The sequence below is a fragment of the Caloenas nicobarica genome, chromosome 24 (genome assembly GCF_036013445.1).
Source record: "Caloenas nicobarica isolate bCalNic1 chromosome 24, bCalNic1.hap1, whole genome shotgun sequence".
NCBI lineage: Eukaryota > Metazoa > Chordata > Aves > Columbiformes > Columbidae > Caloenas > Caloenas nicobarica.
The window spans coordinates 4,133,405-4,157,638 of record NC_088268.1 but is presented as its reverse complement, the minus strand read 5'-3'; the positions used below and the strand labels follow the sequence as shown (position 1 = coordinate 4,157,638).

The window sequence follows — 24,234 nt, the reverse complement described above, 5'->3', positions numbered from 1 at the left end:
GGATGGGGCCAAACAGTACGTCCTAGTCTGTGTCACACACTTTAGCACATCTCCAGTGCTTGCATCAGCTCTAAAACTCTCATCCAGCAGCCTCCCATAGTCCTGGTACCTGGCTGGACACCAGAATTAATCCACAACCTAGTACGTGACACCTGAGCGGTGTCTGATGAGCCCCCAGATGCGGCGCGGGGCTGGGAGCGTGGCCAGCCTGGCTTACCTGCTGTCGGGCGGGAGGTTTTCCTTCCCCACGCACCGTTATTCTCTGGTAATCTTGTTGAAGCAAGGTGACCACTCACTCTGTTGCTCTCTGCCCACAGCCAGAGGTTGTGACTCCTTTTTAAAACAACCAGCTAGTAAAACATTAATTAATAAACGACATGGCCTCCCCGCCTGGCTACTGCCCAAATTGGGGCCCAGGCAAGAAGGCACAGGGAATAATGGGATGAGGGTTTGACACAGTAAAGCTGTTTTTTCCCCCAGTGCTGTGTTGTTTTTTTCAGGGCTTTGTTTACCAGCAGTTGGAACAATGCAAATAAAATACTATATAAAATCCCTGGAACTACACCTGAAATGATGAGGCTCATTATCGAGTACGCCTACACCAGGATCGTACCGATCACGGTCGACAACGTGGAAAGTTTGTTAACTGCAGCAGACCAGTTCAACATAATGGGCATCATCAGGCTGTGCTGCGAGTTCTTAAAATCCCAGCTATGTTTGGAAAATTGCATCGGCATCTGTAGACTCACAGATTATTACCACTGTCCCGACCTGCGAGAAGCAGCCTACGTATTCATCCTCCACCACTTTGAGGACATCTACAGGGTGTCTAGCGAGTTCCTAGACCTCTCTGCCGACGAACTGAAGCACATCATCGAGAAGGACGAGCTCAACGTGAAACAAGAAGACGCTGTGTTCGAGGCCATTCTGAAATGGATCGGTCACAACCCGGAGAAGAGGAGGAAGCACATTGCAGACCTGCTGAGCAGGGTTAGCGCCGTCACCACCTGCGCACGGGTGGAGGACCGGAGGACATCGCAGCCTCCTAACGCTGCTCACAAAGAAATGAGTTTTCAGGGCGTTAGGTTATTGCAAAGATCCCGTGCTGGGGTTGGGGCAAACCTTTTAAGTGCAGGTTTCCTTATGTTTAGAGCTTAACTGTCCCTCACACCCAGGAAGGGCCAAAGTTCACATGGGACGACGTTATCTCTACATACACAAAGTTTAAGGGCATTTGCCTAGACAAGCTATACTACGCAAATAAAAGCACCGTGCCAGGGCAGTGGCAGACTCCCTGCTGCAAAATCAAATGATTTATCCTTGTAGACCACTTTCTGGACCAGCTGAAAAATACACATTTCATTCTCTGGTCCTCTAATACGTGTTAAACAACACTAACCTGAAAGCAAAGCCATCTAGCACTGGAGCTACGCACAAAGGATACCAAGGTGTAAACCATCTGCGTCAATATTCTAACCTCCTTTTTGCATTTTCCAGGTTCGACTGGCACTGATGCAAGCAGATTACTTCATGAACAACGTCAAAGGACACGATTACGTGAAGGACAACGAGGAGTGCAAGTTTCTCATCATAAACGCGCTGACAGAAATGTACAACCTCAACATGCACGGCTCGTCTTTCACCAACTTCAGCAACCCGCTCACCCGGCCTCGCCTGCCTTACGCCGTCTTGTTCGCCATCGGAGGCTGGAGCGGGGGGAGCCCAACCAACGCCATCGAGACGTACGATACCCGCGCAGACAACTGGGTGAACGTCACATGCGAGCAAGAAAGCCCCCTTGCCTATCACGGCACGGCTTATCTGAAAGGCTTTGTCTACGTTATCGGAGGATTCGACAGCGTGGATTATTTCAACAGCGTCAAGCGGTTTGACCCGCTTCAGAAAACGTGGCAGCAGGTCGCGCCCATGCACTCGCGGCGCTGCTACGTCAGCGTCACCGTCCTCAACGACTACATCTACGCCATGGGAGGGTTCGACGGGTACATGCGCCTGAACACGGCTGAACGGTACGAGCCGGAGACGAACCAGTGGACGCTGATCGCCCCCATGCACGAGCAGAGAAGCGATGCCAGCGCGACCACGCTGCACGAGAAGGTAAACAGACCGTGAGGTTCTTGAAAGCAGCTAAGGCTGGAGTATGAATCTTTAAAATAAAGAGGAAGACAGCTCATGTAAACCTTATCTATTAAATCCCGGAGCTACAGGTAAAAAGCTCTATAAGAGGCAGCAACTGACTGGTGTGGCAGAGATATGATGGGAGTGCCAAAACTATTCCAGAGCTGCTTCCCACCAGTGCCACTTGCTGCCGGACAGGAGTTTTCCTGGCCACAAGTGAAATACCCACACAGTTCAGGAAATAAACAGTCTAAATCCTGCAGCCTGAATAACTCGCTGCACTTTTACTACTTCAAACCCAGGATGACAGGACCATTCCCATTAAAAAAACAAAACAGAACCCGAAAAATCCACCCGCACCACTCATTTTCTCGCCAATGTGTTCTCCTACCAAAAAAATAACTGCCCTGCTCACACTTTTTTGTTTTTTCTCCTGTAATCAGGTGTATATATGTGGTGGGTTCAACGGCAATGAATGCCTGATCACAGCTGAGGTGTACGATGCCATGAAAAATCAATGGACCTTCATAGCCCCCATGCGAAGCAGAAGAAGCGGAGTAGGTGTGATCGCGTACGGGAACGAAGTGTATGCGGTAAGGGAGAGGTGGCACCTCTGCCTCACCACCCAGCGCTCGAGTACTTAACCTGCATTTCCTAAATCTTCAGGCTGCGTATTTGCTTGTTAAGTGAGATTTTGGGAGGAAAAGTTGGAGCCAGGATGGTTGATATGCCTCCTGAGAACATTATCACCTGCACACTTTTTGTTATGAAAAATGTACAGACTGTTTTTAAGCAGTTGCTGCAAAGAAATTATCTCCTGCTGCTGCTAACAGCATGAGCAGCACAGAACATTTGCTTGGTTCTGTTTATCTTACCCATGCACTGCATTTGAACTCCGTAGAAGTGTAAAATCTGGCAGTTGCACAAAATAACTTCTGGAAGCTCCAGAAAGAACAAGGGAGCAGTCTGCAATGAGCCAGAGTTGTGTTTTGAGCTCACATGCCCTCAGCAATGCTCAAACTGAAGTCAGCGAGGCACCATCTCACTTGTGCATAAAATAATTCAACCAAATTAGCCAGTGAGGAAAGGCCAATCTCAACTCTGTACCTCTGGCATTCGCAGGTGGGAGGATTTGATGGAGTCAACCGGCTCAAGAGCGTGGAAGCTTACAACCCCGTGGCCAACACGTGGCGCGTGGTTCCCAACATGTTCAATCCCCGCAGCAACTTCGGCATCGAGGTGGTGGACGATCTTCTGTTTGTGGTTGGCGGCTTTAACGGTTTTACCACTACTTTCAACGTCGAGTGTTACGATGAAAACAGTAACGAGTGGTACGACGTTCACGACATGGGCATTTACCGCAGCGCTCTGAGCTGCTGCGTCGTGCCGGGTCTGTCGAACGTCGGGGATTATGTTGCTAGACGAGACACTTATGTGGATGAAACTTCGAAGGAAGTGAGGTTCATTTCTTCAACGAGTAGCCTGCCCGCATAAACAGCTCCACTTAGCTAATAAAGTCTTCCAAGCAGCAAGTACATGTATTCACTTATTCTAAAATAAAAACAATTGATACGGGCCAAAAGAATAATTTAAAACTTACATTTTGTGGTGCCACAGAATGAATCGGCCACAGCCTACAGAGCAACTTAAAAAAGAAAAGGTACAACAGAATGCTAGAGAAATAAAAGGTTTATTTTCATTAATTCACTTATTACAATAAACTTTATTACAGTGTATTTAAGATAAAGAACATTACAGTAGGATTTGTTCCAAACAGCCTATATGCACATACTACTTTACCTTACTGGAAGTAAGTACAGGATGCTGCTTCCCCAGGCAAGCTGCTGAAGTTACATTAATACTGCCAGGAGACCACAGCTGCCGTGATCCACAGCGACTCGGACCTACGGGGAGCATCTGACTATTAATGGTCTTCAAATATCTCATTAGTTCCACACTTTACATTCATATTAGTAACAGGATTAGATCCTCAGGAGCACTTGTTTTATCAGACTTCCACTCAGGACTGTCAAACTAGAGGTATGATTTATACCCTAACGGAATGTGGACATAGCTGAAAGTAAATCTAAGCCATAAACCACTTATTTTAAGCTTGCTTTTTCTAAAGCCCATTGAATGTTACAACATACTATCACAAGGCTGTGTTAAAAATAACCTAAAAAGTTGCAACTCTTTGTGACTCAAGCTTGTCAGTAGCAAGAAAACTATTCTGTGACACACAAGTTGAGCCCATAGCTCTGATTTTAACATTTACTGTAATGGAGAAAAATGATATTGAAATAGCATAGCGGAATGCTTGGCATAGTTGGCATAATGCATGCTAAAAAGCTGGCATGTCTTCTTCATTTCTGGAGTGGTATCCTACTATGTGCAAGAGAGTCTTATTAAAAATACATACAAACCCAGCATACTAACAGAGTATTCACGTAGTTATAAAATATTATGTACACATATGGCACCTAGAAATTACTACAACAACTGTCGAGTGCTAGGGAGGATGTCTCCTACTCCACTAATACTTTGAGCAGAGAGACAGGACATGGAACATGCATTTTGTGGCACGTATTCAGTACAGGTAGAGAGGTATGATTGTCATAAGGAGGCGGAAAAACTCTACCTGATGTTCTTTTACATTAAGAAGGCCAGAAGTCAGCCTTTGAATACTGAATACACACCAGGATCTATTGACATTTAACTAGCCACTATAAACACCTGGAAAGAATTCCCAGCCTTTCGTTTATAGGATCATTTTATAAACACCCAGCAAGCCACGGCAGTCAAGGGCCACGAGGAATTTGTGATGCAATTCACAGGTTAGCAGGCTAAAGTTACAGCCAGAGTCAATACCGCAATTTGTTCCAAACACCCACATGTGATACAACAGATAGTTAAGACTCGTCAGTTAAAAACCATGTGCAATGCAATTGGTCCATTTGAAGTCAAGGCTAAAAAAAAAAAAACCAACTACTTAAAAATTCCATAGAATCGGCATAGCAAAAGTTAGAGCAAACCGGTACTGTTCACAGTGCCCATCACTCACCATGCAAACAGAGCATATGGAGATATAGTGCATCACATATAGAGTCACTGCTGGCATTCACGAGATAAGCTGACCAGATACTCAGCTGTTTTGACATTGTCTTCGAGTGGAATGTTTTCAGTAAACTATGTGCAATATCGACTTTGCTTAGAAAGACTGCAAGAAGCTTGTTCTTGCATCTAACTTTGTTGCATGCTGCCACACATTAAACTGTTTAGTTCATATTCCAGCTGAAATAATAAATCTTTTGTTTCTCCCTACAAATTGTCCACATTTGTTGACAGACAACAAAAGGGCTTTGACAGAGTTGTGGTGTCTGATATATACCATCCTTCAGCTGCCTGTTAAATCCCTACTACAGCACAGTCAGCGGGATGGAGTACGTACACTCTTCTCAGTTGCTTCTGTGCAAAGTCTTCTCTTAAAATCAGCTCCCACAAGTTTAAGTTAAATCAATGGGTTTAGTACAAAAGCTGGGAGACATTTTCAACACTCGTATGGACAAACTCTGCTGCAGGGGCAGGAACTCTTAAACTACTCCAGCCAAAACTGCAAGAGTTCCCAGGCCAAGCTCCACTGACTAACCCCTTGCTTACAGGCCTGCGTGAGCTGATTTGTAACAGTCACTTCTGAACATGAGACTTAAACCTGAACAAGCTTAACCTACTTCCTCTCTTGTATTGTACAGGTTAATCTGCCCTAACAATTCAACAGGCAAATAAAATACAACACGGTTACCATAGATGAGTGAACTGAGACTAAAATGTTAAGATTTTAATTTTTTTTTTTAAACAAGGATAGATTATTCTATTACAAAAAGACAAGTTATTGATATCAAAAGTGACAAGTGAACTGCAGAGTGGAGCATTAAGGGACATACACGTAAGAGAAACCTTTACACGCCATGTGGTTGAAAGACTTACCCAGTGTTTCAGATATGATCTAGGTTGCCTGCTGAATTGGAAAATGAGAAGTATCAGCTCAGAAAGCTAAACAATTAAAAAACAAAACAAAACACCAAACTGTTTAGAAGTTCTTTTGCAAGGAAGTTGCCCACATCAAAACCACCAGCAAATCATCATACGAGCCCAAGACAGTGAACAGATTCTCCAGCGTTTGTCTACACGGTTTTAGGAACACCCTGGTTACTCCCCTACGATCCTGAGTTAGGTTGCGTGTGAAAACCTGGAACATTCAAATGAAGGGAAGGATGGGGAAGAAAAGGAGGTAGGAAGGATGCACTGAATCCGCTAGTAAGCTAAACTGTCCTGGAGCTCTTCAGGCCAGGGAGGAGGAGTGTTCAGTGGGACAGTGAACTGCGAGGCACTGAGACTCTAAAGGAAATATTCCACATTCTGTTCCACGGGAGGAGATATTTAAATCAGTTTAAATCTTACCGCCAAAGCAAGCGGGGAAATTAAAATATTTAGAGACTACGACAGCTCAACTATCCCACTTTGAGAGGAACACCTAGTGCCGATTTGTTAAGGAGCATTGTGGCACAGCTACTGTGAGTCTCTAGGGAAAGAACACTAAAGGCAAAGGGTGCTGATTGTCAAAGACAGGCTGGGGGCTCTTCTCATCACTTTTGCACTGGAATTAAAATGCACGCAACGTTTGAGAAAGGATCTACAAGTAGCTCAGGTTTCAATCTCTTACTGTGAAATAATCTCATTTGTACTAACCCACACTGACAGAAATGAATTGTCAATGTCGGCGGGTGGCTACTTCCCTGGTTTTCAGTCCTTTTAGCGAGCCGATTGTTCACCCAGGTTTCTAGTGAAACTGTCAAAGACAAACTCAAAGCATCTGCAGATACACACGAAAAAAAATCCACTGCCCTCAAGCTCTCTGTTTTAGCAAGTGTCTGATGTTCTACCAATCATCCATTTATAAACAAACTCTGCAAACTTTCTAGAACATCCAGGTACAAAACATTTAGTATACACAGAAACAGCCTGAAGTAATTTTATAAAGAAAGATTGTGCTTTTGTTTTCATACATAGTTGTAACTATTGAACTTGCCTCCAACTTGGGAAAGCTAAGTACATTAACACCAAATATATGTGAAGTTTAGTCACTGAGGAATCAAAGGAATGTCAATATATAAGTGCAAATAAAAAACGTGCTTTCAAGCACACACAAATGTAACCGCTAAATTATTAAGATAGAGATCTTTGACTTTCAAAATAGAACTGTTGGAGACTAACTCTACAGAAATCCTTGAAAACAAAGATCTGAAGAGATAAATAACAGACTTCACGTTCCTGGAGATATTTCACAGCCCACTACCGGCTACACTTTTACTCTGGGCACCATTAAGTAACATTGTTGGATTCACATTAGCTTCTCAATTCCCATCCACCCTCAATTTCTGAGCTTTTTAGTTTTCGATACACAGAAGATGCTGGCTTTATGCATCTTATAGCACAGTATTTCCTAGCCTCATCGGGAGGAGTGATATTCCAGAAACTAGCACTCAATCTGCGAGCGTGGCAGTCGCCGTAAGCTCAGGGAGTGTCGGTGTATCTCCTGCATCTGCCTTTCCTGCATTTGCCTTATTCTGTCTTTTTGCCACATCAGATTTTGTGGCATAGGGTATCTCTGTGTCCCCTGCAAGCACCTGAAGGGGATTCTCACGTGGCAGGCTGTTGCTCTACAGCGAGGCTGAGGCATAGGAGGCAAAAGCATCCAACGCTTTCTCTCTGCACAGTAACGATAAGCCTCTTTCCTGTACTGTTTGTCAATATCGTCGCTGTTTTTCCACCCCCCAATGATGAAAACATCATCTTTATAATAGCAAATAGCTGCTCCTTCAATACTAAGAACCTCTGGGGGTAAGCTCTCCAGGATTTCATCTGAGGCCCTGCCAGAAATCTTTATCTTGGCTTCCTCATTATCTATAGGGTAACTCTTGGGGCAGCATGATGCCGTATGGTAAAAATTTGTGTTAGCAACCGACATCTGAAAAGAGCAATAATTATCAATGAGCGGCAGAGACTCCACATCCTGCCACTGCCTTGTTTCAGCATCGTATCTGATAATAACCGCCCTCAATCCGTCTTCACTATCACTGTCAACTGGGGTACGAGCAGCGACGTAAACGAACCGGTCTTCTACAGAAACAGCTTTGACATCACGAAGAATCTTTGGTGCTGACTCCAGGTTCAGCCATTTGTCTTGTTCGGGATTATAAATGGCCACATCTTTAAAGCCAGGACTGAAATTGCCATGTCCGCCAATACTGTACAAGTTTCCTTTCACTTCAGTAAGGCCAAAAGAATGTTTTCTAGTTATTAGATTTGAGACTTGTTCCCAAATGTTTCTGTTTGGATTGTACCTTTCTACAGTCTTGGCAAACCCTGGTTCCATGGAGCCAGCCACATAAACATAAGATTCTGTCACAGCAACAGCATGCCCATCAAGATGATTGTGTATGTGCGGCAAGTTTACCCACCTATCTTCATCGATGAAATACCCTACGCATTCACTCAAGTAATCTCCTCCCTCCGACACGCCACCAATCACCATAATGACGTCCATGTTTTGTCCGAAACGCGGCAGCAACGCTACAGGACAAGCGGAATGTTGTAGATTACCAGACTGCAAGTTCTCAGATCGCAAGGCGTGACTCTCCACGGCTTCAGACACTAATTTAACACAGGCTTCGTTGCTCGACACCAGCCTTTCAGATTTGATGTGGCGAGTAAGGTAAGTGGGTTTCATCTGAGACAATCTAAGCAGTTTAAAGAGATCTTCAAAGTACCTCTCTCTTTCCTCAGGGTTTTTCTGAACCCACTTCAAAATGGTCTCAAAGAGGATTTCTTCAGAGTCCACTGTGATCTCCGAGTCTGAGAGCCAGTCCCTGATGAGGTGAAAAGGTAAAGTGTAGAACTCCTCATCTTGGATAACTTTGTGGAAGTTCCTCCTGATCATGTCCTGAGCTTTGAGCGCCAGCTGATTCAAGGAATACATGTGGGCTAAGCTGTGAACCGCGACGCAGTTGGAGAGGTTGAGTTTCTTCTTCAGAAACTCCCCACAGAACTCTTTCAACCGGGTCAGCAGAAACCTGTGGAACAAACGAACAGGGGTGACGCCGTGGGCCGGGCACCGCGGGTCCCACCGCAGCAGCCCCCCCAAAGGAAACAATCATCTCGCCAACAGAATGGGCCCAGGCAGGATCTCTCAGCAAAGCAGATTTTATTAACAATTTTGCAAGAATGGGTGTTCTACCTAAAGGTCGGCACATGGAACAGGGCAAAAAGCCCCTGCTTATATTCCCCCCAAATCCCGGCCACAAATTGCCTCCCCTGTTCCCCGGTGGTTGGTACTGCAGGGCTCACAGCCACCCGATGCCTCAGTTTACCTGTCTCATCCATCTAATTCTAACAACCCCCTCCCCTTATTGATTTATTTAAAACATGGATTCCTGGCTCTTAGGCTACGGTTCCCCCTAACTTTTTAAATACAGTAATCAATTTGCATTCCGGGATTAATCCGAAGAGACTTTGTCTTACATTAAGGACTCATAGTCTGATGTCTCTCAGCCCTGCCCCCCTGCTGGGGTCAGGTGCGGGATCACTTGTAAAAACCACATTCCTTCGTTAAACGCTCGTCGCACCGCGGGCCGCGCTCACCTGTCCGCCATCTCCAGCACCTCATGGACGTTCCCGGGGCTGACGCGGATGGTGCCCGTGTACATGAACCCGATAACGGCCTCCACCGTGTCGGGGTCGGGGCCGCCCTCCGAGCTCCACTTCTGCAGCTCCACACGGCCCGAGCGCGACTCCGCGAAGCCCCCCGAGAGCAGCGGCGTGAAGTACTCGGTGGCGGCGGCCAGGACGGAGCGGTGCGCCCGGTACTCGCGGGCCGGCCCGGGCCGCCCGCCGCCGAACGCCAGGGTGATGTCGCAGTAGAGGCCGTGGCGGCGCTGCTCGTTCTGCCGCCACGCCAAGTCAGAGCAGTGCGCCGGGCACCCGAACTCTTCCGCTTCGGCCTCCCCATCCACCGCACCGCCGCGGGAACCCCCGCTCTCCGCGTCCGCCGCCGGCGGGCCGGGGCCCGGTTGTTGCTGAGGGGAGGCCGCGGCCGCCGCCATCTTGTCCGACATGGCGGGTTGCGGCGCAACGCGCCTGCGCGGCGCTGCCCCCTGGCGGGCAAGTGGCGCCGCCGCCGCAGGTAAAATGGCGGCCGGGGCGTGTGTGGGGGGACTTGGCACAAACACAGCGCTCGGGGCGTCGCGTCCCCTCAGCGCTGGGTGCCCTGAGGGGAGCAGGGAGGAGACCGAGTGTCCCACTCGCTCCCGGGTGAGCAGAGGCGGGGTTTGAGCCGGCAGCGCCGCAGGGGACCAGCCCGCCCGCCTCAGGGGAAAGGCGGGATGGGCAGGGAGTTCCTTCTCCCCTCAGCACCCGGGGTGCTGCTGCCCGGCGAGCGCGAAAAACCCCCTCAGGAGTGGCCTGTCCCCGCAGGGTGGAAGCCTGACAAGACTCCTGATGCTTGTCCATCGCCCTGGGGCTGTAGGTGGCAGCTGAGCCGGTTGGTGAGGGCACTGGTTTCCTTGAGATTCAGCACAAAAGTAGCTAAAACTGTTCAAGTTGTGAGGGAATTTGGTATCTTTGCCAAACTGGATAGATACCACAGACCAGAAATACATGTATAGTTCTTCTCAGAGCCTTGAGATATCCTTTTGATCATTTTTTTCCTCAACATTGCTCTCAGGCAAGCCTGCAGGGAAGGCACATGAGGAATTCACTCACTCCCAACTAAGGTCCACTTTTTTTTGTTAATTAGAATGAGCTATAGTTGATTATTTCAGTTCCCTAACTCTTGTGTAATGCTATATCAAGTATATATAATTTTTTTCCTCCTGTCTCTACTTTGCTAAATGTGGTAGGGTGTGTACAGGTTCCCCCCCCCTCCCCTTTAAAATCAACTAAAACACACCATGAGAGAAACAGTTGCTCTGAGTTTGGTATTTTGCTAAATGACTGGTTTCCCAGCTTGTCACAGATCCTGTTAGACACTGTTTAGGACCAACTTTTAGAAGCCAGAAGTAGAAAAATAAAGTAGTAGTGTAGTATTTATTTGAGTTAGGTTACAATACACAGACAAGTAGGACACAAGTTATAACTAAGATTATTTTTGCATCTGCCGCTAACTTGAGAGTGACATTCCATATATCAGACACCGGAATACATATAGTTTCACAGTTTTAACAGCAGTATGTTACAACTTTACACTTTAAATTACTACACCAGAGTTTGAATAACATTGGTTATACATCAGCAGTGGTCCCACGATTCAGGATACAATCAGACTGAAGATAAGAACACAGTAAACAAACTGAAAACCAACCAAAACCAGAAATGGGAACGATGGGAACTCTCCCCTTCCTCAGGAAAAGTTAGAGCTTGTTAACAGATTAATGGATTTTCCATAAGTTCAGTAAGACTGCACACCTATGAGCAAAACTCCACACTCAAATCCTTAAAATCTTTTCTGGAAAAAAAAAAATGAAACGAGTAGGAAAATAAAGTGGTGAGAGACTATTAAATACAGGAGGTAACATATGGAATATCACAAGTTTTGGTTTTTATTGAGAGTAAGTTTCTATTCTTATAAAACCGTTGCTTTGCACAGCTTGACCAGGCAGCTCCCTGTCTATATACTAATGGCCTTTATCATCCAAGTCCCATTTGTGGCTGTCCTCTGAAGGCTTCTCTCTCCTTGAAGTGGCATTCGGAGGCAATACGGGTTCTCACATCGTCATGTGCTCTGGTAACACGTAGGATATGTCGTCCCACGGGTGACGGTACAGACCTTGCTTCAGTCTCTTCTGATCCAGGTAGTGTCCTAAAGCAAAAAGCGGTTATGTTACAAAATTAGTGTTCCCAGTCTTACTTTGCCTTGAATCAATTTGATTTCTGGACTCCTAAAACTATCATTTTAGACTGCGGCCCAGAGGTTCACGTTTGTCCCATATTTGGAGTGGCAGGGACAGAAACATGGGTCACTTACCAATGAATCCCATACTCCTGCCTAGGACAAAGATGCCATTAAGAGCTCCTATATCAATATATTCATCTGCTTCTTCCCTGCAAAAGAAAAGAAACAGCAACAGAATCAATCTTAGGCTAAGAATCATCTCTAATACCAGCAACAACACTGAATTCATGCGGAAGCTTCCTTCCCCCCTCAAGTCCAGGCTACATTTCCTTCCCAGTGTCCTTTTGAAATCCTGGCCCCACAAGAGCTGGCACTATGGATCCCATCCATTCTATAGGACCTTGATCTAAACAGCCCTCCATGTACTTACCGTGTGAAAGAGCCACAATTCCTGAGTACGTCAACAAAGGCAACTCCAATAAAGCCATCTACATTCAGGATAAGATTTGGTTTCTGCAAGAAATGAAAACATACCCCAAAATAAAGATGTTAACAGTGGCAAATGATGTTCACACTATTAACCCCAGTCACTTGTCCCTCAGTAAGAAAGAGTGCTCTAGAGGAGATGAATGCTGGTGCATTTCACCTTGGAAGTTGTAATTTTTTCTACTTCGAGTGCATAATCCAACAGTGGGGTGGCAGGGAAATGCTGCTTCACGTAGTCCTTGAGAATCTGAACTCTCATGTCTGGGTTATTTATCTGCAAGTTAAGAACACATTACAGTCACTGATGTTGCCTCTTATGCAGGTACTTACCATAAGCTTTACCATTTGTAGGTTTAGGATTTATAAAACCTCAGTATTTGGTCAATAGCTGCCTCTGAAATTTGCTAATTTTCTTCCCTTAGTGGGGTGGTTTTTCTTCTCTTTCACCAACCCCTCTGTAAAAAAACCCTCCCATTTCTACTCATTCAGTTTTCTTACCGATTTGACTCTGTGTCCAATGCCCATGATCAGTTTTCCTTCTTTCTTCATCTTATTCACGAACTCCATAGGGATAATCCCACTGTCGAAGGCTTTGCTGAACATTTTAGCCGCAGCATCCAGTGCTCCACCAAACCGGTCTCCCTGGGTGCAATACACAAAGGGAGTTATAGCAAAAGACTCCAGTTAAGGTACAAAACAAGCACAAGATTATCTTCACTGTCTGCCTGGCCTATCCATGTGGCATTCATGAAATCAAAGTCAGGCAGGCACCTGGGATAAAGCATCTGTTTCTAACTCAACACAAGTGTCAGTGTGTAGCCAACGCATCTCCACTAGAGACACTGGGGGGGAAATGCAATCTAAAGTCTGTTTTATTCACATTTTTCCTTGTCAGTGTTGGAAGAGACTAGGCAACCATATAGGGACGATGCTGACAGCAGTCTGGCCTCTACAGAAATATTTCTAGACTCAAACGAGACACAAAATAGTGTTGCTTTCCTTTCTTGCTTGTTTTAAACCTAGAGCATCAAGTTAGAGTTGAATTCAACAGAAATTCAAGTGTGAGTGAACAGACACAACCTGTCCACGGCTCTGCAGCCATTCTAAATCTTTATAATAATAAAACCTGGACAGAGTAATGAGTTGCAAAGCTAAATCTTCCAGATATTAAGTACTTACGATAGTAAGGAGGCCTGAAGTGAGACTCGAGACAAGATCCTTCCCAGCTCTTGCACAGACAATGGTGTTGTGGGCTCCAGATACAGCAGGCCCATGATCTGCTGTTACCATCAAACACATCTCGATGAACTGGCAGGCATACTTTGGTAACCTGAGCAAAGAAGAGATCAAAGTCATTTATCGTAAAGAAAACAGAATAAAAGGCACTCAGTGTTATACCAGACAGTGACTTTTGTTTTGGGTGTATGTGTGAAAGCACAATCAGATGAAGGCAGCAAACTTCTGCCATTCAGAAGGTTCCCTGTGGGCTGGTTAGCAAATATTTGTGAACTCCCCAGTCTCTCCAGGGTTGAGGTGACAATTGTAACAGGCCTAGAACAGAGAAATTTCCTCAATGCACTACAAACTGTGTGGAAAACTTCATCCCAAGACTAAAACACATCATTGAAAGCTAGAAATGCTGTTGTGTTCTCAGAGAAGGGGATTTAGTGGTGGCATTTCCAATGAATCCACACTCACAAAGGAATCCTGGAGTTACTTTGCCGCTTAAAAGTCTATTAATAAAGCAAGCAAAACTTCAAGCTGAAGAATTTGGGAGCTTTCACAAAAGCTGCCTCACCTCTTTTGAAACCAGAGCAGGCCCAGGACCCCTCCAATTCCCATCTCTTCTTTGAAGACCTCAGTGATGGGCATCCCAGCATAAATCAGTTCCTGACCTCTCTCATCACAGATGCTCGTCATAAAGGAAGCCGGTTTGCGGATCAGACCCAGCTCCTGAAATTGCAGCATAAAGATGCTATTTTAAACAATCCACATTAAAAGCAAAAGGGCAGGAGGACGCAGGATGGTCAAACAATGCCTTGAACTTGTCCTCAGAGCAGCTTCCACAGCCTAGAACCAGCAAGGCCAGCGAGCTCACACAACACTATAAAGTGCGAGGTACAACCTCAAGGCAACTCCCTTATTGCCATAAGCATCCAGAATCACAGCAAACATACCATCTGGTTTCTAAAGAACCAAAAAGCAGGTAAACCAGCACAGCTCACCCTTGCCCAGGAGTAATCCATCGGCACAGTTGGAGGAGGCACTTCCTCAGCTGGTTCAATCACTCTCTTGGCCACAAGATCCTGGTAGACAGACCTAGGGAGAGAATCCATTTATTAACTTAAGCCCTTTTAAGAGCTACAAGTGAGGTGGTCTTAATCTAGACCTTAAACCCCCAGAATGAGTAGAAGTTGCTTTCCTGAAGCAGGAATATATTCCTTTATCAGGCTAGAATCAGTGCCCTGAGCAGTTTTTGCCCCCTGCTGAAGGTGCCCTGTTAAGGTGACTTACTGAATGACCTCTCCCAGCTCATCGAAACTCCGCGGAACAAACACACCAGCTTCTTTCAAGGCTTGATTCTTTGCAACAGCAGTTTCAGAAGCCTGGTTGGCACAAGCTCCTGCGTGGCCAAACTGCACCTACAAACAAAAGAAGAGACAGCAGTGAGGAATAAGAGTTGTTTACCTGCAGAGAGTAAAACAGGATACAGACCTGACTAGGATACTGGTGACGGAGGAGTACCAGTGACTGCGCATCTGCCTTCTTTTTTGGGCTAACAGAACTTTTGGTTCCAACTGTGGTCCGTACTGCAATGCATAGGGCATTTTCTGATCTGGAATCACTCCAGGCTTTTCCATCAATTTTCTGCCTCCCTAAATTCCTCCCTCTCCAGAGCTGCTTAACATGGATCTTTCCCATTCCCACTCCAGGTGCAGGTAGCTTTTAGAACCTGTTGTGTTCCCTGGCATCTTTGGGCTCCCTTTACAAGTACACAGAATCCCTTGGAAATCTCCACTGCCAGTCCACAGAAGCACAAAAACCTTTTATCATTTTTATTTATTGACTTCGCCATGTTAAATTGCTACTGGCAATTCCAGAAGGTTTAGGCACAGAAAGAGAAGTTGGCTTTTTTCTTCTTGTCATGGATATATACTTATTTTATGCATTTGCCCCCATTTTTGCACATACCTCTGAAGAGAACATAGTGGCACAAGTACCAATACACCAGCACACCACTGGCTTGGTGATATGACCTTCTTTAATACCCCTGCAGATCTTGTACTCTTCTGTGCCTCCAATCTGCAGAAAGAAAGAGCTGAGCTGATTCAAAATGTTGCACTTTTGTAGAAACCAGCTCTGAGATGCACAAGGAAGCACGACTTGGGATTTTTTTTTTTCCCCCTTTTCCATTGAGTAACAGCTGAATTCTCAGAACAAAGCCTCCTTATTTGATTTTTAAATTTAAATAGGAGGGACTATGCTTGCCTGTGGAATACGCTCTATTTCTTTTAATTAAAGAAGCATGAAATAGAAATTCAGACATTCAAGAACAGCATGAGTAGCTGCTATTTAGCATCCTTGCAGACAGGTCAGATGCTCCCAAAACAAAACACTTGGGTATTTCTCAGATAGGAGTGAACTGGTCTCACCTCTCCAAGTACTACAATCATTTTCACTCCCGGAGTATCCTGATAACGCAAGACATGATCCATAAAAGTCGAACCAGGATATCTGGGTGGAATACAGGGAAAAATGGTAGAAATTGAATTTATTTCAAACTTTTCTGAAAGAAGAAAAAATTAAACAGCTGACCTGCCCTTCTTCCTCCAAATGACTAAAAAATTTTCTGTTGACTGACTTAAAAAAAAAAAAGTATCTTTTGAAGATGGAGGCTCCTACCTGTCTCCTCCAATGGCCACCCCTTCATAGACCCCATCAGTGGTTCGGGAAATGATGTTGTTGAGCTCGTTGGACATTCCTCCGGACCGCGAAACGTAAGCCACGCTGCCAGGACGGTACAGTTTGGATGCTAAAATATTATCCAGCATGCCTCCTGTGTTGCCTATTTTAAAGCAACCTGGTTTGATCCCGCCAACCTACAAAGAAAGTGAGAGAAAGATATAAAGCCCTTTAAAATATAGATGAAACTTAGGAAGGTTTCTGTTAGACAGTCTTCATGCAAACAAAAAAAGACAGTAATATGACTTTAAAATGAGGAACTAATGTGCATTTTGTGTGACTGAAGACAAAATGGATTGTAGGATATACTTTATCCTTCAGAAAAAGCCGATCTGAAGATTAAGACGGACAAGAGGAGAAAAAGATCCCCAGTTCTTACAGTTGCAGGCCCGATGATAGTGACTCCTTTTTTATCAGCTGTCTTGATCAGTTTGCGTGTCAAGGCCTCTGGAATGCCCTCGGCAATAATGGCAATGGTGCGGATCTGCATCGAGAGACATCAAACCGTTAATACCCCCGGTGTCACCGCCCTAACGAGCTCTGCGGGCTCAGGGCCACGATCAGCAGCTGCCTCTCGTTGGGCCACAGGGAGGTCGTGCTGTGCGTGGATCCGCAATCTGCTGTGATCTTCACAGCAGTCTTAATGCACCAGTCAGAGAATTATTTTTTTCCTCCCCATGCATATTAGAGCAGCACTGTATTTTAACCAACCCAAAGTAATCACTTCTAAAAAAAAAAATAATACCGAGTTCCTCTTGCACAAATTTTAAGTCTGTCATTAGAATTTGCTACACAACTCCAGTATCCTCCTTAGAGTTAGAATTGAGGTATTTATCTGCCAAGCTGGAAGACCCAATGCCATCACGGTTTAAGAAACACTGGTGCCCTGCTGACAAGATGTTTATTTTCCTGGGCTTCTTCCAGATCCCTCACTCACCTGTGGGTAGTTCATGGTTTCAACCGTGCTGTCATAAGCAGAGCGCAGAGACGCGAAGTTGATGAGAACATCCACCTCCGGGTGCTTCCTCATGGCATCTGCCATGTTCTTGTAGACTGGGATCAAGATTTCTTTGTGGCCCCAGTAGAACTTCTGCCTGTGGTCACCACTATGGAGGAGAAGGTGCAAAAGCCCTGACTCTTAGGGCTACTGGCAAGACAAACGGCTACAGCGCATGCAGATAGAGGGGTTTACAAACCCCACATCTCAGACATCGAGACTGACTGGGAGACACTCACTAGCGAGTGAGCGTACACGGGGAGGGACCATACTAACAGCAGAAGGTTCTTCAGAGTATAGAACAGAGCAGCGTATGGAAGGAGACGGGCTAATGGGGACAGAGGCATCCAGCAAGATGAATTAGCTCTCCCACAGTGAAGTTACCAGAGCCTCAATTCTACTCCAAGCTGGAAGACAGAATGAGGCACAGAAAGAGTCATGAATGAGGTGCATGCGAAGCTGCATTACTGGACTGGAACAAGTCTGGGGGAAGAGGAAACCAGGATCTGGAGTAAACAGCCAGGACAGCAACAGGAGGGCTTTCCAGTTCTGCTACAGCGAGCTGCTGCCCACCCTGCCCTGCACACTGAGGGAGGTGCACAAAGGAGAGTTTCACTCCAGGTGTTGGCTTTTTTTTTTTTTAAACACAGTAGATGCTCTGACTAGAACTTCATCCAGGTCTGTACTGCTCAGACATTAGAGGTGTAGCGATATTTGCTGTTTTCCCATATATTTAACAGAACATTCCAGGTTTTGCCAGCTTGGCTTGCTCTAAAAGGTCAAGCAGAATCAGATAATTAAAGGTAGCCTGAGACTCTTTAATCCCCGTTGCTTTTTCTTCATTAAACAACTGCAACACTGCAAGGGGCTGCCACTCACCTACGCCTGCACTCAGTTTTAGTGCCCTGAGCTGCAATTATCATCAGAGCTGCAGACTAACAGCACAAGGTACTTAATCGTTAAGAGCCTCTGCAGGACAGAGGCTGATTAGACATCAGCTATCCTGGGTGTCTGTAAATATCATAGAAATTAAATGAACCTCCTGCCTTTATGGGCTCCCCTCTCGCAATCTCAGCAGCAGGCCAGCCAGCCTCTCCTTTCCTCCTCGCTACCTGCCCTGTTTCACAGGGAGAGCCCCCCACACTCAAAGTACAATAACAAAACAGCTTATGTGCTCTGGAGGTTCCTCCTGGGGGCAATTTGAAATACCCAATAGCCTCTCTCATCCCCATGAGCTGTGGGGATAAGGTAAAAGAGGGCAAATACCACAAGAGAACCCTGTCCCACTGAAGGATCTGCACACTGCCTGTCTCCTAAGAAACTACTGCCACTATAGGAAAGAGTATGAACAACGCAAAGAGGATTTTATTATTTTTAATTTTTGTTTGCCTGCATGACAGACTGCTTTAGTCTGTTCACAGAGCTGCTCCAATTCTGGCTAACATTTGGAGGGCAAGAAACCTGACATAGTCTTGCTGCCTCTGCTAAGCCAGTAGCCTGTTAAGGAAAGCCCAACATCCTTGCTTGCTGAGCAAAGGAACAGAATTTGGACACCCTTAGAAAGAGCATGAAGTGGGACTTAAATTATGTGGCTAACATTAAGCTGTTTCAACAGAGCAGCCCAAAAAAAAAAAAAAAAAAAAAAAAAGAAAAAAAATCAATGGTTGGGGGAAACAAGAAGCAGCCTACAGAGCCAACCTGATGGTGGAAGGGAGCACAGGATAGGGTGTTAAAGCAGAGATGTAGACCAGGGCAGAGCTACACTAAAGAACAGCAGAGACTGGACGAGGAGGAAGCTCACAGAAGGCTTTGAGGGAAAGAGAAAAAACAACGCAGTCAGCACAGACTACTTACGTGAATGGATAAACCATGGCAGCTACTGAAGGTTCATCCCGGGAGCAAACGTAATCAAAATCCAGCATTCCTTGCACGGCCCGCGTCTGCATCCCCCAAATGATAGCTTTGGTGTGACGGCTGAACAGGGTTGTAGCTTTACCTGCTCAGAGAGAGAGGGGAGGGGAAAAAAACAAAACAGAACACGTTTAAAGTGTTCATCTGTGCAAGACAGAAACTACAACTTTGCCAAATGTCTGCCGAAAATCTCCCAGACAAGCATATTCCCCTCCCTCCAAACAGAACCCAACCAGTGAGCTGCAGGATGTAGTAGCCACACTGTCCGAACTCAGGAAGAAGCTGCAGATGAAGCAGCATCCCCCTTCCCCAGATTCGGAACACAAGAGCCAGGTTTGGGGTTTCACAAAATGGGCAAGTGCTTCATCACAGAGGGGCAGTGGAGAGCTAAGAAGTGAAAACTGCCTCTTCTCACATGGGCCATTCATGTTCCTCCCAGGTAGTTTTATTCCACAAAGCTGAAGAGGAAGGGAACTTTGAATTTTGTTTATTTATTTGCACATGGCCTGCAGTCTGCAAGAACCACAAGTTTGCCTCTTACGCTTGTCAGAACATCACAGTAGGATGATAGGAAATAAAAGCAGGAAATATGGGGGACAAAGAAAGCAAAGGAGCTCTACATGCTCAGCGTTCATTTTCAGGTTTGTTTTTGTTTGTTTGGTTGGTTTTTTTTAATGATCAGAATCCAACACAAGCCCGATGGCTCCAAGAATTTATACATGGCCCAAAACTTGGCTTTGGGGGACAGTCATAGGAAAGGCAACAGTTCAGCTAGTGAGGATGGGCTCTTTGCTTAAAGTATATTTGCACCACTTGTCACAGCAAAATGCTGAGCTCCCTTTGACTCCAGGCACAGTTCATTTAAAACCTCTTAAGAACTCAGAGCTGATCCAACTGCTGATCCCAACTCGGTCTACAGTTCATTTCTTTTTAGCTTTGAATCAAAAGGTAAACAGCACTGGGGATTAAACAGGGTACTGTTGTTCTGGCCTTAACAAGAAGTCTCTACTCTGACCCTGATTCTGCAGTTTATTCTCATCCAGCACTGAGCTTAAGAGAGTGCTTAAAGTCCCCGTAACTTCACGGAACACAAGCTCTAATGGTTTGCTGAACTGATAATGCAAGAAGAACATTTAGTTCCTGCAGTGACTTTTCTGTGCCCTTCAAGGCTCCTGAGCACGACATCTGCACTATTGTGTTTCCCTCTGAAACAAAATGCCAGTTATCAGGCATGGTTAGTGATTCCTTCTTTTGAAAGCAAAGAGAACAGAGCTTCTCATAGTATGCCTGGGCCTGGTTTTCTTCCTAATGACTGTGGGGAAAAGGAAAGAAAGAGTTTGAGACCTGTCCCTCTTTCCCCTAGAAATAATATTTTTTTTTTTATGCAAAGGGAAATGTGATGTGCGCTTGGAAAAAAAAAAAGTTCAGTTCATATGGTGATAACTAAATATGCTGGGCAGGAAGGAAGGACCAAAACACCACTGCAAACTTCTGGAGAGAAAAACCAGCAACAAAACCAAGAACTAAAAACGCTGGCTACCAGCAAGAGCAGACACACTCAGCTAGTCACACGTGGCCTACCTGAACCAGGGCTTGGAGCTGGGACTGAATCTGTTGGAGAGAGAATCGCTCATGCAACAATCTGACAGCCAGCACCTGCAGTGGGGTACGGCAGCTTCCCTTCTCCCCCAGCGCTCAGGCCTTTTGGGTTTGCTTTTGTTAAACAACAAGGGGACAGGGACACCCTCCACTGTTCTTCCTCTCCAAATAGCTGGACATCAACTTAGGCATTTTGCCATCTAAAAACTTTTTGCTTATCCCAGCACAAACACATTTCGGGTTCAGCTGACAGTTTGTTGCACAGCTCATATTTGCAATGTATTTTTGAAGCATTTCTCATGCAAAATTCTGCACGCAATGATTAAGAGAGCAGTAGTGGGTTTTGTGGTGCATTTCACCGGAATCGGATCTGAATTTTGCTGTCATCATGTCATACTGTTGTAAACAAGGCCAGTATCTCCTCACATCCAAGGGATGAGGACCACGATGTTATCACATTCTGTACCTGCCCAATTCTGCTGTTGTTTTATCCCCACACAGCTCTGACTCACCTTGTGTACGAGCCGATAGCACAAAAAGTCACAAAATTCTAAAAGTAGTCAATTCAAAAAAGATAGATGGGTACCACAAAATTGCTTCCCTTGATATCCAGAAAAAGCACTGGTCTAGTCCACATTCTGTCTTTTGAAGCAGAAGCGCCACCAGCCATTTCCAACGCTGGACTTACCAAGAGGTGCTGCCGGTTTTGCCTTCTTGGCTGGAGCAATATCATCCGATTTGGACTCGGAGAAGGAAGCTGTTCTGCTCGGCGCTGGAGTCTGAAAGATTCAGAGGCCAAGTCAGCACGGGCCAGCGTGGCAGGTGGGGCCTGGAGCGTGCAGGAGGAGGGGAAGGGACTCACCGAGGGGCTGCCGCTGGCATTGAGGAGGAAGTTGGCGGTGTGAGCCGCAGCTGGCGGCTGGTTGGGGATGGGCCGGTGGCCGAGCGCCATGCCCACGATCGCCGTCATGTGCGTCTCCGTGCCAAAGACGTGGATGGGGATCCCGGTGGTCTTCCCTGTGTGCACATACAAGAACAGTCAGCCTTGGGGGGAGAAAAGGAGGAGCTTCTGCCAAAATGAAGCATTTAAACTTGAGAAGGCTTGGGAGAAAGAAGGTGCAAAACCAAAACTCATGGAAGGTCCTTACCAACTTCTCCCATGACACGTAAACCTTCCTGGTAGTTCGGGCCTCCTCTTCGCACAAAGATCCTCACCTCATGCTCCTTCAGAGGGCTTTGGTAATCCTTAATTGCTCTCACAATGCCCTAAAACAAACATGACAGGTGAGCTGGGCTGCCCAATATTTTTACCCTGTCCCGACATCTCCAGAAGTCCTGGCGGAGATGAACTGTCAGCCCCAGCACAACACTGAACTGGGGAGAATGGTTTGGGGTTGTGATGACTGTGGGCATTTGCTGATAGTTCTGAATAGTCACTTACTTTAAAAGTGGCGGCTACATTGGTGAAGTTAGCGATGCTGCCTCCGATGATCAGGATTTTACCTGGGAGAAGAAACATCAACTGCTTTAAGAACATGTAAGATCACAAAGCAGTTTAGGACAAAGTGAAACAACGCTGCAGTTCAGACCAGCCAGTAGTTGGCACAAAGTTGTGTTTAGCAAAGCCTGGAAGATAAGACCACTGTATCAAGCAAGAATTTCTCTGATAAGAATATCTCGAGCCACACTTGCTCCTCTCTCTGAAGCAAGAGCTGACAGAAATCCATCCCTGTTCCACTTGGAAGGCAGCAGTACATTAAAAGCTCTGCTGAGGAGGTCTCAGCATAGCAACAGCCGGATTTGTTCAGTTTTTTCCCCCCACATGCAGCTTCACAGCTTTGAAATTGCAGCGACTCTCTCACCTTCAGGGTGCTTCTCTCGTGTCATGAGGGAGAGAATAGTCTTAGCGTAGTCATAGGTCTGTTGCTCACTTGGGGCTCCTGAGTATTCCCCATAGTTTGCCAGTTCATTCACACCCCCCAGGTCACAAATAGTGTCGCTGTAAAGAAAAAAAAAAATAAATTATTTAAGAGAGCAGTTATAATTTGAGTCACTGTAAAAGTCTTAATTCCAAATTCCTGGGAAAGTGGAACTTGTAACAGAAATCATGCTGTTTGCTGAAAAACAAAGCTGTTCCCCTTTTGGTGCCAGTCGTTATTCATCTTGTTCTACTGAGATACGATGGGAACTCCGTGGCTACCACAGCAACAGTATTACCATAAACAGCTTTCAGCCAGCTTGTTTCTTTCCAAGTCAAAAAGAAACCATATCTCAACCTCCCAGAATTACGTTATCATCTCTAAGGGACACTACGTTCCACAAATTGGCAAGAACTCTGCACAGCATCTTCATTCCGAAGAGGTCCCAAGCAGTCCTGGTGTGGGAAAGACCACTTTAGGAGAGTCTCCTTTCCAGAGGCCGCATCAATTATTTTCCTCCAGCTCTGTAAATCGACCCCCATTTCTGGAAACCTCATTCCTGTTACCTGTAAACCACAGAGGCACCACCACCGGCCACCATGGTCCAGATCCTGCCTTTGGGGTTGAGAATCGTGAGCTTCAAGCTGGCTCCGCTCTTGGCATCCAGGTCAGCGATGTAGGCTTCCTGCAGACAGAGCAGCACACAAATTCAGCTTCCTTCTGCATCCTCCTTTTCCAAAGCAGAGGGTTCAGAGTGCCAGGCCTGTTTGAACACTCAGAGCTCCCAAAACTCCTCTCAACTCCAGCTGAAGGGAAAGCACAACTACAAACACCAGTTTGATAAAGGGACAGAGACCCTGCTTCATCTCTCAGGCTCAGGACTGATTTGTGTAAGGTGTTCTCCAAGACAGAGCACTGAAACTGGATAGAGACAGCTTGCACCATTCTTTCTGTAACAAATTCAAAGGGGATCAACCTGAGCATATGCTCAAATTTTGACTCTTTATTGGAAAAAAAACAAACACATTATATCCTCCAAAGAATATTTTGTCTTTAAGGCCTGCTGGCTTGTCTCTTGCTTGTTCCAGGTGAAGTCAAATGATCGCTATAAATAAATTTGATATTACTTAATGTGTAGAGTACAGATTCAAAAGCAGATTTTTCCCATTTGCACATGAAAAAGTGTGGAAATGCGGCCAACTGTTGGTTTTGTCTCACTCAGCTGAACTACCCTGGCCTCTCCATGAACAGTCCTGTTTTTCTCCACTGCTCAGCCC

General features: G+C 45.7%; 3 protein-coding genes across 3 annotated transcripts in view; 1 reads left to right on the top strand and 2 right to left on the bottom strand.

Annotated features, from left to right (window-relative positions):
- Positions 1 to 555: 555 nt before the first annotated feature.
- Positions 556 to 3,630, top strand: KLHL10 (kelch like family member 10). Its single transcript, XM_065651389.1, has 4 exons — positions 556 to 990; positions 1,498 to 2,115; positions 2,580 to 2,729; positions 3,259 to 3,630. Exons 1-4 carry the CDS (start codon positions 571 to 573, stop codon positions 3,628 to 3,630), a joined length of 1,560 nt encoding a protein of 519 aa, XP_065507461.1. The 5' UTR covers positions 556 to 570.
- Positions 3,631 to 6,057: 2,427 nt separating this feature from the next.
- Positions 6,058 to 10,307, bottom strand: KLHL11 (kelch like family member 11). The gene is made up of 2 exons (XM_065651384.1): positions 9,835 to 10,307; positions 6,058 to 9,266 (listed from the first exon to the last, which is right to left on the bottom strand). Exons 1-2 carry the CDS (start codon positions 10,305 to 10,307, stop codon positions 7,670 to 7,672), a joined length of 2,070 nt encoding a protein of 689 aa, XP_065507456.1. The 3' UTR covers positions 6,058 to 7,669.
- A 972-nt stretch (positions 10,308 to 11,279) lies between these two features.
- ACLY (ATP citrate lyase) overlaps positions 11,280 to 24,234 on the bottom strand; it is a 24,467-nt gene continuing 11,512 nt past the window's right edge. The window contains exons 8-29 of the mRNA XM_065651430.1: positions 23,524 to 23,642; positions 22,901 to 23,037; positions 22,480 to 22,541; positions 22,187 to 22,304; positions 21,901 to 22,055; positions 21,727 to 21,817; positions 21,021 to 21,050; positions 19,383 to 19,524; positions 17,469 to 17,637; positions 16,911 to 17,015; positions 16,472 to 16,668; positions 16,222 to 16,303; positions 15,761 to 15,871; positions 15,083 to 15,210; positions 14,794 to 14,887; positions 14,367 to 14,521; positions 13,748 to 13,898; positions 13,067 to 13,210; positions 12,729 to 12,842; positions 12,513 to 12,595; positions 12,215 to 12,291; positions 11,280 to 12,049 (exon numbers count right to left, since the gene is read on the bottom strand). Coding sequence (XP_065507502.1) covers positions 11,955 to 12,049; positions 12,215 to 12,291; positions 12,513 to 12,595; positions 12,729 to 12,842; positions 13,067 to 13,210; positions 13,748 to 13,898; positions 14,367 to 14,521; positions 14,794 to 14,887; positions 15,083 to 15,210; positions 15,761 to 15,871; positions 16,222 to 16,303; positions 16,472 to 16,668; positions 16,911 to 17,015; positions 17,469 to 17,637; positions 19,383 to 19,524; positions 21,021 to 21,050; positions 21,727 to 21,817; positions 21,901 to 22,055; positions 22,187 to 22,304; positions 22,480 to 22,541; positions 22,901 to 23,037; positions 23,524 to 23,642 — 2,559 coding nt within the window. The 3' untranslated portion in view covers positions 11,280 to 11,954. The remainder of the gene's footprint in view (positions 12,050 to 12,214; positions 12,292 to 12,512; positions 12,596 to 12,728; positions 12,843 to 13,066; positions 13,211 to 13,747; positions 13,899 to 14,366; positions 14,522 to 14,793; positions 14,888 to 15,082; positions 15,211 to 15,760; positions 15,872 to 16,221; positions 16,304 to 16,471; positions 16,669 to 16,910; positions 17,016 to 17,468; positions 17,638 to 19,382; positions 19,525 to 21,020; positions 21,051 to 21,726; positions 21,818 to 21,900; positions 22,056 to 22,186; positions 22,305 to 22,479; positions 22,542 to 22,900; positions 23,038 to 23,523; positions 23,643 to 24,234) is intronic.